At 42.0% G+C, this 12,190-nt stretch overlaps 2 protein-coding genes across 10 annotated transcripts in view; one reads left to right on the top strand and one right to left on the bottom strand.

Moving 5' to 3' along the window:
* Positions 1-6,615, bottom strand: part of BNC2 (basonuclin 2) — a 430,537-nt gene extending 423,922 nt beyond the window's left edge. For 3 of the 5 annotated variants that reach the window (XM_034987946.1, XM_034987950.1, XM_034987953.1), the window contains exon 1: positions 6,487-6,615. In XM_034987946.1, the coding sequence (XP_034843837.1) occupies positions 6,487-6,489 (3 nt within the window). In that variant the 5' untranslated portion in view covers positions 6,490-6,615. The remainder of the gene's footprint in view (positions 1-6,486) is intronic. The other 2 variants (XM_034987947.1, XM_034987948.1) reach the window with 1 other exon arrangement.
* Positions 6,616-6,817: 202 nt separating this feature from the next.
* The window catches only part of LOC117999042, a 47,583-nt gene continuing 42,210 nt past the window's right edge, over positions 6,818-12,190 (top strand). For 3 of the 5 annotated variants that reach the window (XM_034987941.1, XM_034987942.1, XM_034987943.1), the window contains exons 1-3: positions 6,818-7,384; positions 7,863-7,938; positions 10,971-11,047. In XM_034987941.1, the coding sequence (XP_034843832.1) occupies positions 7,026-7,384; positions 7,863-7,938; positions 10,971-11,047 (512 nt within the window). In that variant the 5' untranslated portion in view covers positions 6,818-7,025. Of the gene's footprint in view, positions 7,385-7,862; positions 7,939-10,970; positions 11,048-11,536; positions 11,633-12,190 lie in introns of those variants that run through there. The other 2 variants (XM_034987945.1, XM_034987944.1) reach the window with 2 other exon arrangements.

Raw genomic sequence — 12,190 nt, 5'->3', positions numbered from 1 at the left:
ACAATATTTTTACACAGATTTCAAAACATATACATCTATGAAATATGTTTCTTCTAGATATGTAAGAAGATAAACTGCTAATAGATCCATTCATACAATTCAGTCAGTATAAAAAATACTTAGTTCTAATATACTAGTCACGAGAAATACCACTTTTGTCCTCTGAAAGATTAAAAAATGAAAATAAGACTTTTCATTGCTGTCAAACGTATTCAATTTTCCCCTCAAATGAAGTTTAGATGAAAACAATGTGACTGACAAGCTCCAGCACAGGCAAATCTTGGCAGCCCTCAACTCTGTCTATCTCCTTGGCCTGTTAAGCAAAATTCCTTCACAAACTGTTGGTCTTTGCAATAACTCCTACAAAGCTCATTACTGCCAGCATCAGCCTATCCCCCATGTTGGGCATTTATCCCTGCGATGCATATCAACATGTGGCACATGTCCTTGACGTGCACAGAAGGGCTGCACCCCGGGACAGCAGCATGCACGACAATAGTGTCGACTCTTACTTCTTTATGGTTGCTGGGATGTGACCGAGAAATCTAATAACTGTGACAGTGGGGCCTTTCGGGTTTTCGTTGCATTTCTAGACAGTGAAGCTGCACAGACACTAATGAAAGGTTAAATGAATAGGAATAGTTGACAAGAGGTACAATAAAGAAGGAGCTTGGTAATCCACAGACACTGAGCAGAGATCCTTGGCTCAAGCAGAGAAAGGACAGCACATCGTGGAGTCACAATATTTAAAACAGCTTGCTATACACAGAGGCTTTTGTGTCTGGGTACACGTCTGGCTTTGGACTAAAAAAAAAAAAAGGATACTGAAAAGGAATTTCAGCATGGGGCACTTTGGCAAATGTAAGGTCATAATAAGAGAAAAATGTTTTGTGTGGGTTGTTACATCTTTGTACTAAACACAAAAAAGCTGGAACTATGAACTCATGAACCACAAGTTCCAAGACAATACTGTACATTTTGACAACTATTAAATACTGTATCTAGAGAGCTGGTTTGATGTGATTCCCACTGGTAAGATATACATGCAATGACTCATTTAGCAGTTCCACATTCGGTCTTCCTTATGGAAGAATTCCTGATACTCATCTTAGAGTTTTAAAGTCCTAGTTTTCAGTGAACATGATTTGTTACAAATATCACCAGAGCTCTCCAGCCATCTTCCATTCATTGCAAAACTTCCCAGTAGCTTACTATAAGGAAACTGAATTTATCATGCTAGCAATGTGTGAAGTACAAGGCAAATTTTTTGTAATTCCAAGTGACTGTAAAAGTAAAATGTCCTCAACTAACATTCTTAATTATTGAATTTAAAAAAATTTTTTTTTAGTTTAGTGTTCTCACTATACCTTAAGGGAAGGTCGTATACCTTGGGGAACTGATTTTAAAATTATAATAGCAAAACTATTTAAACCACCAAGAAAAAAAAAACGTTCCAGAATGTCAAGGGAAAAATAAAGCCAAAAACAAAAAAAACCCACGACATTGTTAGGTATCAATTTTTTTTTTTAAAGAAGTTATGACTCCGCTATGGCATTACCTTAAAAAATGATTATCTGTAAAATCATCCTACACATATGCATGAGTTAGGATATAGGTTCACAATAAATGGTAAAAGCATACTGAGAACAAGTTTTAAAACAAGGGAGCCTCTTTGAACAGCCAAATTAAATTATAGCTGAACTCTTGAGTGTACTGAGGATTCTAATAAGCAACAAATAAAGACTTTTATTGGCTAGCAACATAATGAGAGTTACTGTGTGAAAGATGAAAAAAAGACAAATCTGGGTAGTTTATCTCACTGGATTATGTTATTTACTTAAATGGTAAATAAGTCTGTCCAAAGTAATGCTACTAAAAACTAGTATATAAATATTAAAGAGCAATTATGATCAATGACTCTTTAATGTAAACATATTACAAATTTTAGTGGAAAGACTGCTAAACAACTGTGAAATTAAACAATAATTAATTTAATACCACTTAAGTTCTATTTCTTCAAATTTAACTTACTTATTGATTCATAATATATCAGCTTTATAAATGGTTTACTATTTTATGCTTATAAACGAAGCATTTATTCTAAAGGAGTTTTCTCTCCAGAATACGGCAGTTGTATGTAGAACTACTTCAAAACTATTATTTACAGAAAGGAGGTTGTCCTTACTGAACTGAAAGAAGGTATTCCCCTCTTCAGTGATTTGGTAGGAAGTTACTTTTAATAGAACTTTGAAGAGTGGCCTCCTAGCAGAACTCCTTCAGTTGGCAAAACAACAAACAGTATTTAGCAAACCAAATCAGATTTAAAATGTATTTGGTTGCATTTTGCTAGATCTTCAAATCACATAAAAGGTAGAACCCTAGATTTCTTAGCGGACTACTTAATTGTTCTTGTAGAAAGTTCCGTTGCTTTTGTCACAGCTTAAAAAACAACACAAAAAAAACCCTATAGCACCTCCAAGCCTAAACATTAAGCGAGTATTATCTACTCCTATTCTACAACATTCTGATTGCCAGTGATTTTTTTTTAACCTTAAGTATATCTAATAAAATCATAAGGCTCCCTCTAGCTCTTCAGAGAGGAGTTTACTAACCAATGATCCTATGTAATTCCCATCCAACAGAAAAGATTTGAGGCTGCCTCCCCTTCCACAAAAAATGTTTTCAACTGTTTCTTGCAAGGATGTAGATGGTAAATGAGACCATCTGCAGAGGAATTCAGAAAGCACTGCTCCTTATATCCACATTCACTCAATCTATTAATTGCTTCCAACCTAAGCTTTATATAGAAAATTCTAGAGTGAAACTTTAACCTGTTTAAACTATACATGCACCCCCAACTTAGATTTACCAAGCTAGTTAAAATTAATTTTCATCTCGAAAAACAAATAACATATATAGAATATCTACAGAAATTCAAACATGTGATCTGGTCTCAGTTCTAAAAACCTACATTTAAATGCAGAATCTTGAAATTTATTTTTTAATTATTAACAGTGTATCTGTGGAGTTACCCTAAAACAAAAGATGCCGATGGTAACTGTAGAAAACATTTACACATACCAAGTATTTACACACAACACTGGTAATGACCTTCTAATTTGTTTAATCTTTTCTGTTTCAGTATTGGATATTTTAGGATAGCAGTTATTTAGAAGACTACAAATAATATAGTCGAAGTACACCATTGATATTTAGTCTATCTTACAATAGCCATAAAAAGCCCCATAGTCGACTGGCAAATCATTTCAAACAAATGAATACGAAAAATGCTAAATTGAAAAAAAAATACTAAATTGAACTCCTCACACGCGTAAGAGCCATCTTTCACATACTTAATATTTACAGTGGTGCTGAACCTTAACTATAAAATGAAAAATAAAGGGAACCACTAACTTCAAGTCATCACCTATTCTGGTCTCCCTTAAAATAAGAAATATTCCCAGGAACAACAAAAAGAATAGCTCCCTCCACCCCCAACCCCCGCCCCTTTTTGAGCCAGTGTCCAATTTCTTCTTTTCTGAACAGCTGTATTATCCAACTTAAGTTGCTCTGCTAATTTCAGTCCCACAAGGACTAACTTGGAAGGCAAAAAAATACAAGAAAAGATCAATTTGCTGGGAAAGATCAAATGAGAAAACTGTGGGGACAGCACCAGGTCAGCGTGTGGAGAACTAAGCAGACCTGTTCTTCATTAACTGTGGCTCTCTGGGGATGTCACACACTACCTGTCCGTGGGTTTTATTGAACCGCCTAACCCGCCTCTCTGTTCCATTCTTCTGGGCCCAAGTGAATCATATCCTGCTGCTGACAAGTTAGCAGGGGACTGCGGCTGCAACATGAAAGTACTTTTCTTTCTTGTCTAAATCAGGCAGATTTTTGAAAAGACGACACAGCATTGACTCGTGACATGGCAAGATGAAACGAGAGGTCTGGGCCGGTCTTGGAGCTGTGCAGATAAAAGTAATCAAATGACACTCCTGGAATGCAAATTGGCATTCTTGACTGCAGCAATTGCACAACCATGAAACATCCCTGACAGCAAGCAAGATTAGGACAAAATGTTATGTAAAGCACTGAACTCAAAAACTCTCACTTGAAAATTCAAACTGTAACACTTACATTTTAATATAGCAATAGTCAGCTCTGCTTTTGTCTGCTTCTTTTTGTAATCACATATCCCTGCCTGACAGATCTCTTACATTCCAGGTAGAAGAAAAAAAAAAATTAGGTATTGGGAAATGTATAACTGCTCTTAATATTTTCTTAATATTTATTTTTAAAAATCACAGGAGGTTGGTTCTTGTTCAAAGTTTTACATGCAAACACCACCGAACTTAATATTCTCAAGGGGGAAAAAAAGACAGTTTCAGTCGTTTCTCACAAGACACTCAAAACAGAGTTCACATTCAGGTTCAGTATTACTTCCCTCAGGTGAAGATACTCTTGTACTTGGTAGAGTGATTAGCAATCTGGATTTTAAATACTCTGCTCTCCAGGAACAGAAAGAGTAGCTACAACTAAGAACTTCATTAAGGCTGAAGAGTTTAAATGAAACAGCTACAAATACAACATAAAACACAGATACTCTATAAAGGTTCACAAGGGATTTTGTGTGTGTGTAAGCCCAAAGGGTAAAAAGGAAGTTCTATTAACTTGTATGAGGTCTCACTACTCCTGACTACGTCTTCAAATCAGACACACTAAATAACAGTGCCAGAAATAAATTCCTCCAGTTAAAACATGTACGTGTGTGCACAGTTAACGTCTGAAACTGCAGAATACAAAGCAGTGGATAACAAATGGATTTAGCCACTTTTCAAAATGATTAGTATCTGGGAATAGATGTGTAGACAAACAGAATGTAGGCTGGGGGAAAGGGAAGAAAAATAATACCTACAACCGACTTTACAGTGTTCTTAGGTAGATGCCGCTAGAAGAAAAAACCCAAGCACTAACTATCTTTAATATTTTGCTTTGACGCCTCCACTTAAAAAACAGGTTCCAACCACTGCAACTGTCCGCGAAGTACATAAAAATTAATAAGGCAGGCCACTTTCTGCCACTTTTATCCTGGGTACACAGGATTGTTTTATGTTATCTTTCGTACATCAGCTTTACAACAGCTTGACTCTAAGGAAAATGGGAACCACTATAAATCGCACGCTGCTTTCAAAACCACTTTAATTTCTGTCAGCGTTACTGTAACCACAGTCTTGGGCGCAGGCTATTTTGTGTGTGTGTGTGTGTGTGTGCGCGCGCGCGTGCCTACATCTGACAGTCGCATCTCCTACTCCAGTTGTGACTTTGATCACTGAAACAAGAGGTGTCACATTAGGGGGAAGGGAAGAGGGAAAAAACGCCAACCCGCTAGCTCCCTTTTTCCTACATATTCCCTCTACATGCAGAACGGTAGATCAGATCCCCGAGCGGGGGTAACAATAGCGGCTCTGGGTGGAAGCGAACTCAAGGGAAGGGAGTGGTCCAACCCCATTTCTAACAAATCACTTCCCCGAAAGCGGACAGAGCGCTCACCACCAGGAGAACTCACTGCACGCTGCCTCGCTGCGGAGAAGCCGCTCCGAGGAGAGGAGCTGGGCTCGAATCGCGCCTTCCCATCTCCTCCACCACTTGCCCTTGGAACTTTTCTTATTTAGCCCACTACACGGGATTTCATTCACTTTTCTTTCTTTTTTAATTCTGTCCCCTCCCCGGGCCCCAAATGCCACCCTGCAGTCAATGTGTAAGTAGAACAAATGGGCTCCTTTAAAACTGCACCTCAAAAATCTCCGTCTCTCTCGCGTTTATTCTCCTGCCCTACGTTTTGCGCATTCTTCATAAAGCCTCCAGGAGCACTTCCTACGTTTTCTTCATTTACAAAGGGAGGGTTGCCGAACGCGAGGGAGAGGGGAGGGGAAACGCCAAGGTGCCGGGACCCGGCGGCTGCGTCCCCGCCGCGCGGCGCACCAGCGCGCCCAGGCGCCCACGCCCGGCCGCCCGGCCCTCACTCGCCGGCAAGTTTTAAAAGTTACCGTTGTCCAAGACGCTTTGCTCTCCGCCCCGAGCTCCCTCCAGCGCTCCATTCATCCCCGCCTCCCCTCCACTCCGTCCTCCCCTGCCCGTCCCAACTCCCTGGAGCCCCTCGCTCGCCGGCCGCGCTCACCTTTCCTCGCCCGCCGCGAGAGGGGGCGAACTTCCCGAGCCCCCCCCCTCACACACACACACACCTCCCACCCCGAGCTCTCCTCGCAAACTTGGGCCAAGTTGGGGGGAAATTTCGGGAGCACGGCAGGGGCCAGGTTGGGCTGGGGTTCTCCTCTCCTGCCCGCCCTCCTCAGCGCCCCCCTCCACCTCACGCCGCCGGACTTGAGGAAAACACGGCCCGGGCGGCCCCAGGGGCGCGCGGGCACGGGGCTCACGTCTGACGAAGTCTAGAATAAAAAGGAAAGGAGGGTGGAAACTTCTTACCATCTCGGCATGCTGGTTGTCAAGTGCAGCCCCCGCCTCTTGGTCTCCTCTTAGCGGCCGCGCCTGGACCAGCCCCTCGGCCGCCTCTCGCTCCTTCTGTCTCGGCCTTTCTTTCCCTCCCCCTCCCGATTTCCTCCGGGCCGCCGCTCTCGCCGCCTCCGCCTCTCCCCGCCCGCCCGCCCGCGCGCGCCCTCGCCGCGGCCCCTCTGCGCTCAGGTGACTGATTTACACACGCGCCCAGGGTCGCCCTCGCTCTCCAAGTCGGAGCCTGCAGAGTTCCCCCGGCTCCTCGGGACAAAAAAAAAAAAAAAGAGAGAGAGAGAGAAAGAAAAAGGGAACGGACTGTCCCGGGTGGAGGCTGCTGCGGGGGGCGGGGGAGAGACCCCCGGACGAGGTGACCTGGGGCGGATTTGCAAGCCCCACGAGTTTCTCCTCTGCAAAAATGTCGTGACTACAATGTTGCTTCCCTTTTGCAAAATAGAAGTGGGTTAGTTTTGTTGTTGTTTGTCCTCAGATTTCTAGGGGTTTCGTGAGGGAGGATGTATATTTCTCGCCCCCCCCCACGCCCTGTTACTGCTCCCCCCGCTCCTGGTGGGGATGGAAAAACAACTTTGGCGCCCCCCGGGGGGTGCGGGCGTGGAGGTGGAGGTGGCCGCCAGCGCCTAGCTGTCAAAGAGAGAATCGCCGAGGAAAGGGCGCGAACTTTATTCCGACTGCGGCAAACCGTGGCGTCGCTTTCCTTTTCGGGCACTCGCCGGTCTCTGTCCCCTTTGACCAGTTCCTCCTCCCGCACCGCCGCCGCCTCCTTTCCCCTTCCCCTTTTTCTCTTTCCGCCGCGGCTGCCCCGGCGCCCCTCGCCCCCGCCAGCCCGGGTCCTCCGCGCGCCGCCGGACAGAAGGTGAGGGAAGCGGAGGAAAACCCAGGGGACGGAAACTCGGGGCAGAACGTGCTGGGCGAAAAGGCGAAAAGTTGCGCGCAGCCAGGGGGGGAAAGTTGCTCGGGGCGGCGTGTTTTGTGCCGGCCCAGACGCCGGCTTGCGGCGAGGGCTTCCTTCCCCTTCCCCTAGTCTGGGCCGCGGGCCTTGGGCTGGAGGCGGCCCGGGGAGAGGAAGGGGACCGCCGCCTCCGCAGGGGAAGACGGGCCACATCTGTGGGTGACACTCAGCCGACCCGCGGAGTCGCAAAAACGCACACGCCTGCAGCTGAAGGAAATTTCTTAAATGCAGGGAAAACACTCCCGGGCCGCAAGTGGGGGTGGGGATGGGGGCGAGTTTAATCATCATCAGCTTTCTAACGTACACTTTGTGCCAAAAACATCTCCGCGTTGCGCAGATTTATCTTAGCTAGAGCAAACTTTCTGCTTTTCCGACATGGGAGGAAGGCACAGGTTTCAAGCATACTCTCTGAGCCCTGGAAATCGGAATCGTCCAGGACTTGCTTGGCAGAACAACAGGTTTGAATCATCCCTCCTTCCTTTCTTCCTTCCCCGAAGTCGAGGGGCAGAGAAACTGCCTCATTGCATCCAGAGGTCAGCATTAAATTCCTCTGAAAATATGTCGCCTTGGAATTAACATAGTTTTATTTTCTTTGATACACAGTCTGCGCTTAAGTTTAATATAAAATTTCACGATAATTGAAAAGAATATTTGGGGAGCCATGATGAGAGACTGGCCCAAGTAGCCACAGCTGTTCTGAAAATGTGATTAAGCTTATTATTCACGTGGATCCCGCTTTTTAACAGCGGGGCCGCCGCACCTGCAGTTATGTGTGCTGATTGGGTCCAAATTCCTGACCGTTTTTAGGCCCTTAGAAAGCAGATTTCAACTCATTTCTGTATTTGTATGACTCTCGGCATCATCTCGGTGTGGAAAGGTTTGTCTGGTAAATGCTTCTACTATATTATTTATAGTAAATACTTTGTAGAATTCTAGGCACATGGTTCATCTGGAGTTTTCTAGTGGGAGACAGATTACTTCTCTAGAGCATAAATCAGAGTAAAGACTATCTAATGACTACCCGTATATATAAATGCATGTTATCTAAGAAGGCTCATCTTTAAATGATTTGATTAAGGTGTGGAGCATGTTCCCTTATTCTGTAAACATCACTGTAACATCATCCTATAGTTTGTAGAAACTGATTACACAAGGGATAATGACAACCAAATGTGCATTCTGAGCAACTGAGGATCATCACAAGAATTCTCCGGAAATGAGCCAAGTTCCAGTGTGTTTTCCTGTATTATGGAGAGACGAGAAAAGCTAGTTGCTAATTTCAGAGTCATTACCCATACAAATCCATTCACACACTTACCGCTTTGGACAACTGACAGACCGGCAATTGCCAAACAATTGTATTCACACAGTGCATTTTTGGCTGTGCACCTACTCTGGCCAACAGCAGAAGTTATTCCACAACAAGTAACCTGTAATTTACATTCCCCTGATTGGTTCCAGAGCTGTCTGTTTTTGATGTTAGCATACAAACAATTTATGTGAGGCAAGATGTGTCTATTTGGGGTCCAGTGCCTTTCTAGAGAGTCCGCATTATAAAAAGGGGTAATGTGTTGGGCTGAAGAGCAGCCCGAGGAGAAGGTGGAAGAATTGACAGAAGCAAATATATAGAGCATTCCACAGCCTCTTATGTCCTCCAGTGGGTTTGTATGGCAATTGGAATAAAACCTTAAGTCTTTTCTGTGTCCTGCAAGATTTTAATGATCTATATCTGTTGGACTTTTCACTCCTCTATTATATTCCTCTCATGAATACGCTAAAGTCACACTGGCTTGCTTTCTGTGCGCCTTGCCAAGCTCCTTCCTGCTCTCTGCCCTGCTCTCTGCCCTGCTGTTCTTTCTACGTGGAATATTCTTCCACGTTTTCCAGTGCTTTCGTCTTACCCATCACATTTCAGCTCTAACTTCACTTCTTTAGATCCTAATTAAACTAGCTCTTTGCCCACATCCTGAAACACCCCTCACATTTTGTCCCATTACTTACTTTTCTTTATATGCCTTAGAAGTAACTGAAATTACCTTTTTAAATGCTTATTAGTTTTCTGCAACTAAAATGTAAGCTCCATGGGGGCAAGAGCTGTATCTACCTTGTTCACTTACATAGTGTCAGTCCATAAAACAGTGCCAAGCACAAAATAAACTCTTAGAAATATTGTTTGAATTAAAGAAGAAAGTCAAAATCATCACACTATATTAATGATGACCTTAGGGCCAGACAAGTTCACTCTTGTGAGTGCTAGATCTGTTCTTTTGGGGGTGGAGTAAAACCTGTTGACTTCCTGTACCAGTGATCCTCAGAGTGTGGTCTGGTGCATCCCTGTATATCCCTAAGACCCTTTTAGGAGGGCCATGGGGTCAAAACTATTCTTATTATATACTGAGAAATTATTTGCCTTTCTCATTCACATTCTGTCACAAAAGTACAGCAGAGTTTGTTAAAGGCAACATGACCTGATATCCAACAAACCGAATGCAGAAGCCAAAATGAAAAATCTACCTATCTTGTTATAATCACTTTAAGGAGACTTACCAAAAAATGTAAATAAGTGCCACTCTTATTTTTTTGTTGTTGTTCTGGAAAACAATTATTTTTTCATTTTATAATATGGGTATGTATTCATTTCCTATTGCTACCATAACAAATTACCACAAATTCAGTGGCTTAAAACAATAGAAATTTATAATTCTAGAGGTCAGAAGTCTGAAATGAGTTTCACTAAGCTAAAATCAAGGTGTCTACAGGCCCGCTTTCCTTTCTGGAGACCCAAGGGGAGAATCCATTCCCTTACCTTGTCCAGCTTCTAGAGACCACCCACATTCCTTGGCTCAGGATACCATACCCTTACATCTCTAAAGCCTATGATAGATAGACGTGTCTTATCTTTATCACTCTGACATTGCCTCCTTTCACTTATACCTACCCTTGTGATTATATTAGGCCCATCTAATAATCCAGTATAGTCTGCCTATCTCAAGATCCAGCTCCACATCAACTTAATCACATCTGAACATATTCACAGGTAGCCAGGATGAGGATGTGGACCTTCATTCTGCCTACCACAGTACGTAACAAATGATTGGCCTATTATTTTAAATGAATTAATAACTAAAAATCTTCGGAGTTTAAATTTATGATACAATAAATACCAATAGCTATTGCCCACATAAACCAAAGCTCTTTGCAGTCTTCAATAATTTCTAAGAGGTCATAAGACCAGTTTGAGAATCACTGGCCTGCGCAATAGCTATTTTCCCTTCTTCCATGTCTCAAGTTAAACTAGATTGCACTAAACTGATTATGCTAGCCCTGTTTCCTTTGTTGTGATTGGTTTAAGGATGGGCATGTTACTTAGTTCTGGCTGATGAAGGATGAGGGGAAATCATTGAGGGACTTGAAGATAAGATTTTATTCATTAAAACAAACAAAAAGACTGGCAAGAAGTAAATTGTCCCTGTTCTGCTCTGAATGTTAGGATGGGAGAATGTGGCACCTGAAACAGCTGCATCCACCTTGTGACCAGACGGGAGTCCACCCACTTGGGATGACAAGGTAGGCAGGTGGAAAGCACATGAGCTCTTGATTTTGTTTTTGACTTGCTGAATTAACCAACCCCAGGTGGCTTGAGACTCCTTATTATGTGATGTAATTCATCCCTTTATCATTTAGGCCACTTTAAGGTTACTTTTCTGTTACTTGCTGCTTAGAGCTTCCTAAATGTTATGGAGAAATAACAGGTCTGTGTCATGTTTTCATGCAGGAATTCCTTCCTATTATTTTCTATCAAATTTATATTTTTTTTCCAAATTCTGAGAAAGATCTGTACAGAAATCAGTAAAATGGGGAAAGCATTATAATTCTCCTTTAAGAATGAGAACTTAACAATCATTTTAGAGACATTACTAGTTCAAATGAATACAAAAGCAGGAAATGCTGACACACATAGTTGTAAGTTACTGGTGACCCTTCCAAGAAATGGTAACCATCTAACCAGTTAGTTTTGTTTGTAGTTATGGCTGCATTATAATTGTGTGTTCACAGCCCTGTCTGCTGCTAGTGATGAGTCATTCTTGCGAATTAAGTAAATGTAAGTTTATTTGCATAGTATATTCTATACAGTTCCTATGAGTTTTGTTCCAAGAAATACCTTGTTTTAGAAACCAAGTAAGTCCTTAAATTAAAAAATTTCAACATGTGATTTTGTGCAGTGCTGTTAATCTTGCTAGGAGATTCTAAGTTATGTTATTCAAATACTGCCCAATATATTCGCAATGGACTACAGTTTTTTGTAAATTCTTTAACCTAAGAAATGCAAAGAGAAGGAAATAAAAATGTTATTGTGGAGGGAAAAAAATCTGAGCATAAAAAAACAACTCAATTTCAGTGTCAAAACCAAAATTAAGCCAGACAAAATATTTTCACCCTCAAAAAAATGAGTTTATGTGGAACAACATATAGGCTAATGCTCAGCTTGAGGATGCTTTCAGACTCACGATTAACAATTTGACCAGTGTTAACATAAAATGAAAGAAATTTTTCTGAGTAGAAGTTAATCATGAAACAAAGATCAAGACTATCAAAGAAAGCAATAATGTATTCTAAGTTTTAAAACTTCATTTTAACAATAGTAATTTGTAAATACTAAGTATTTGTTATTTGATCTTACAGTTTTTAATGTGTTTAGGATTTATCTTG

The sequence above is a fragment of the Mirounga leonina genome, unplaced genomic scaffold (genome assembly GCF_011800145.1).
Source record: "Mirounga leonina isolate KUSES-001 unplaced genomic scaffold, KU_Mleo_1.0 Mir_447, whole genome shotgun sequence".
Lineage (NCBI taxonomy): Eukaryota > Metazoa > Chordata > Mammalia > Carnivora > Phocidae > Mirounga > Mirounga leonina.
The sequence above is the reverse complement of the archived record's forward strand: the minus strand, read 5'-3'. Positions and strand labels throughout refer to the sequence as shown.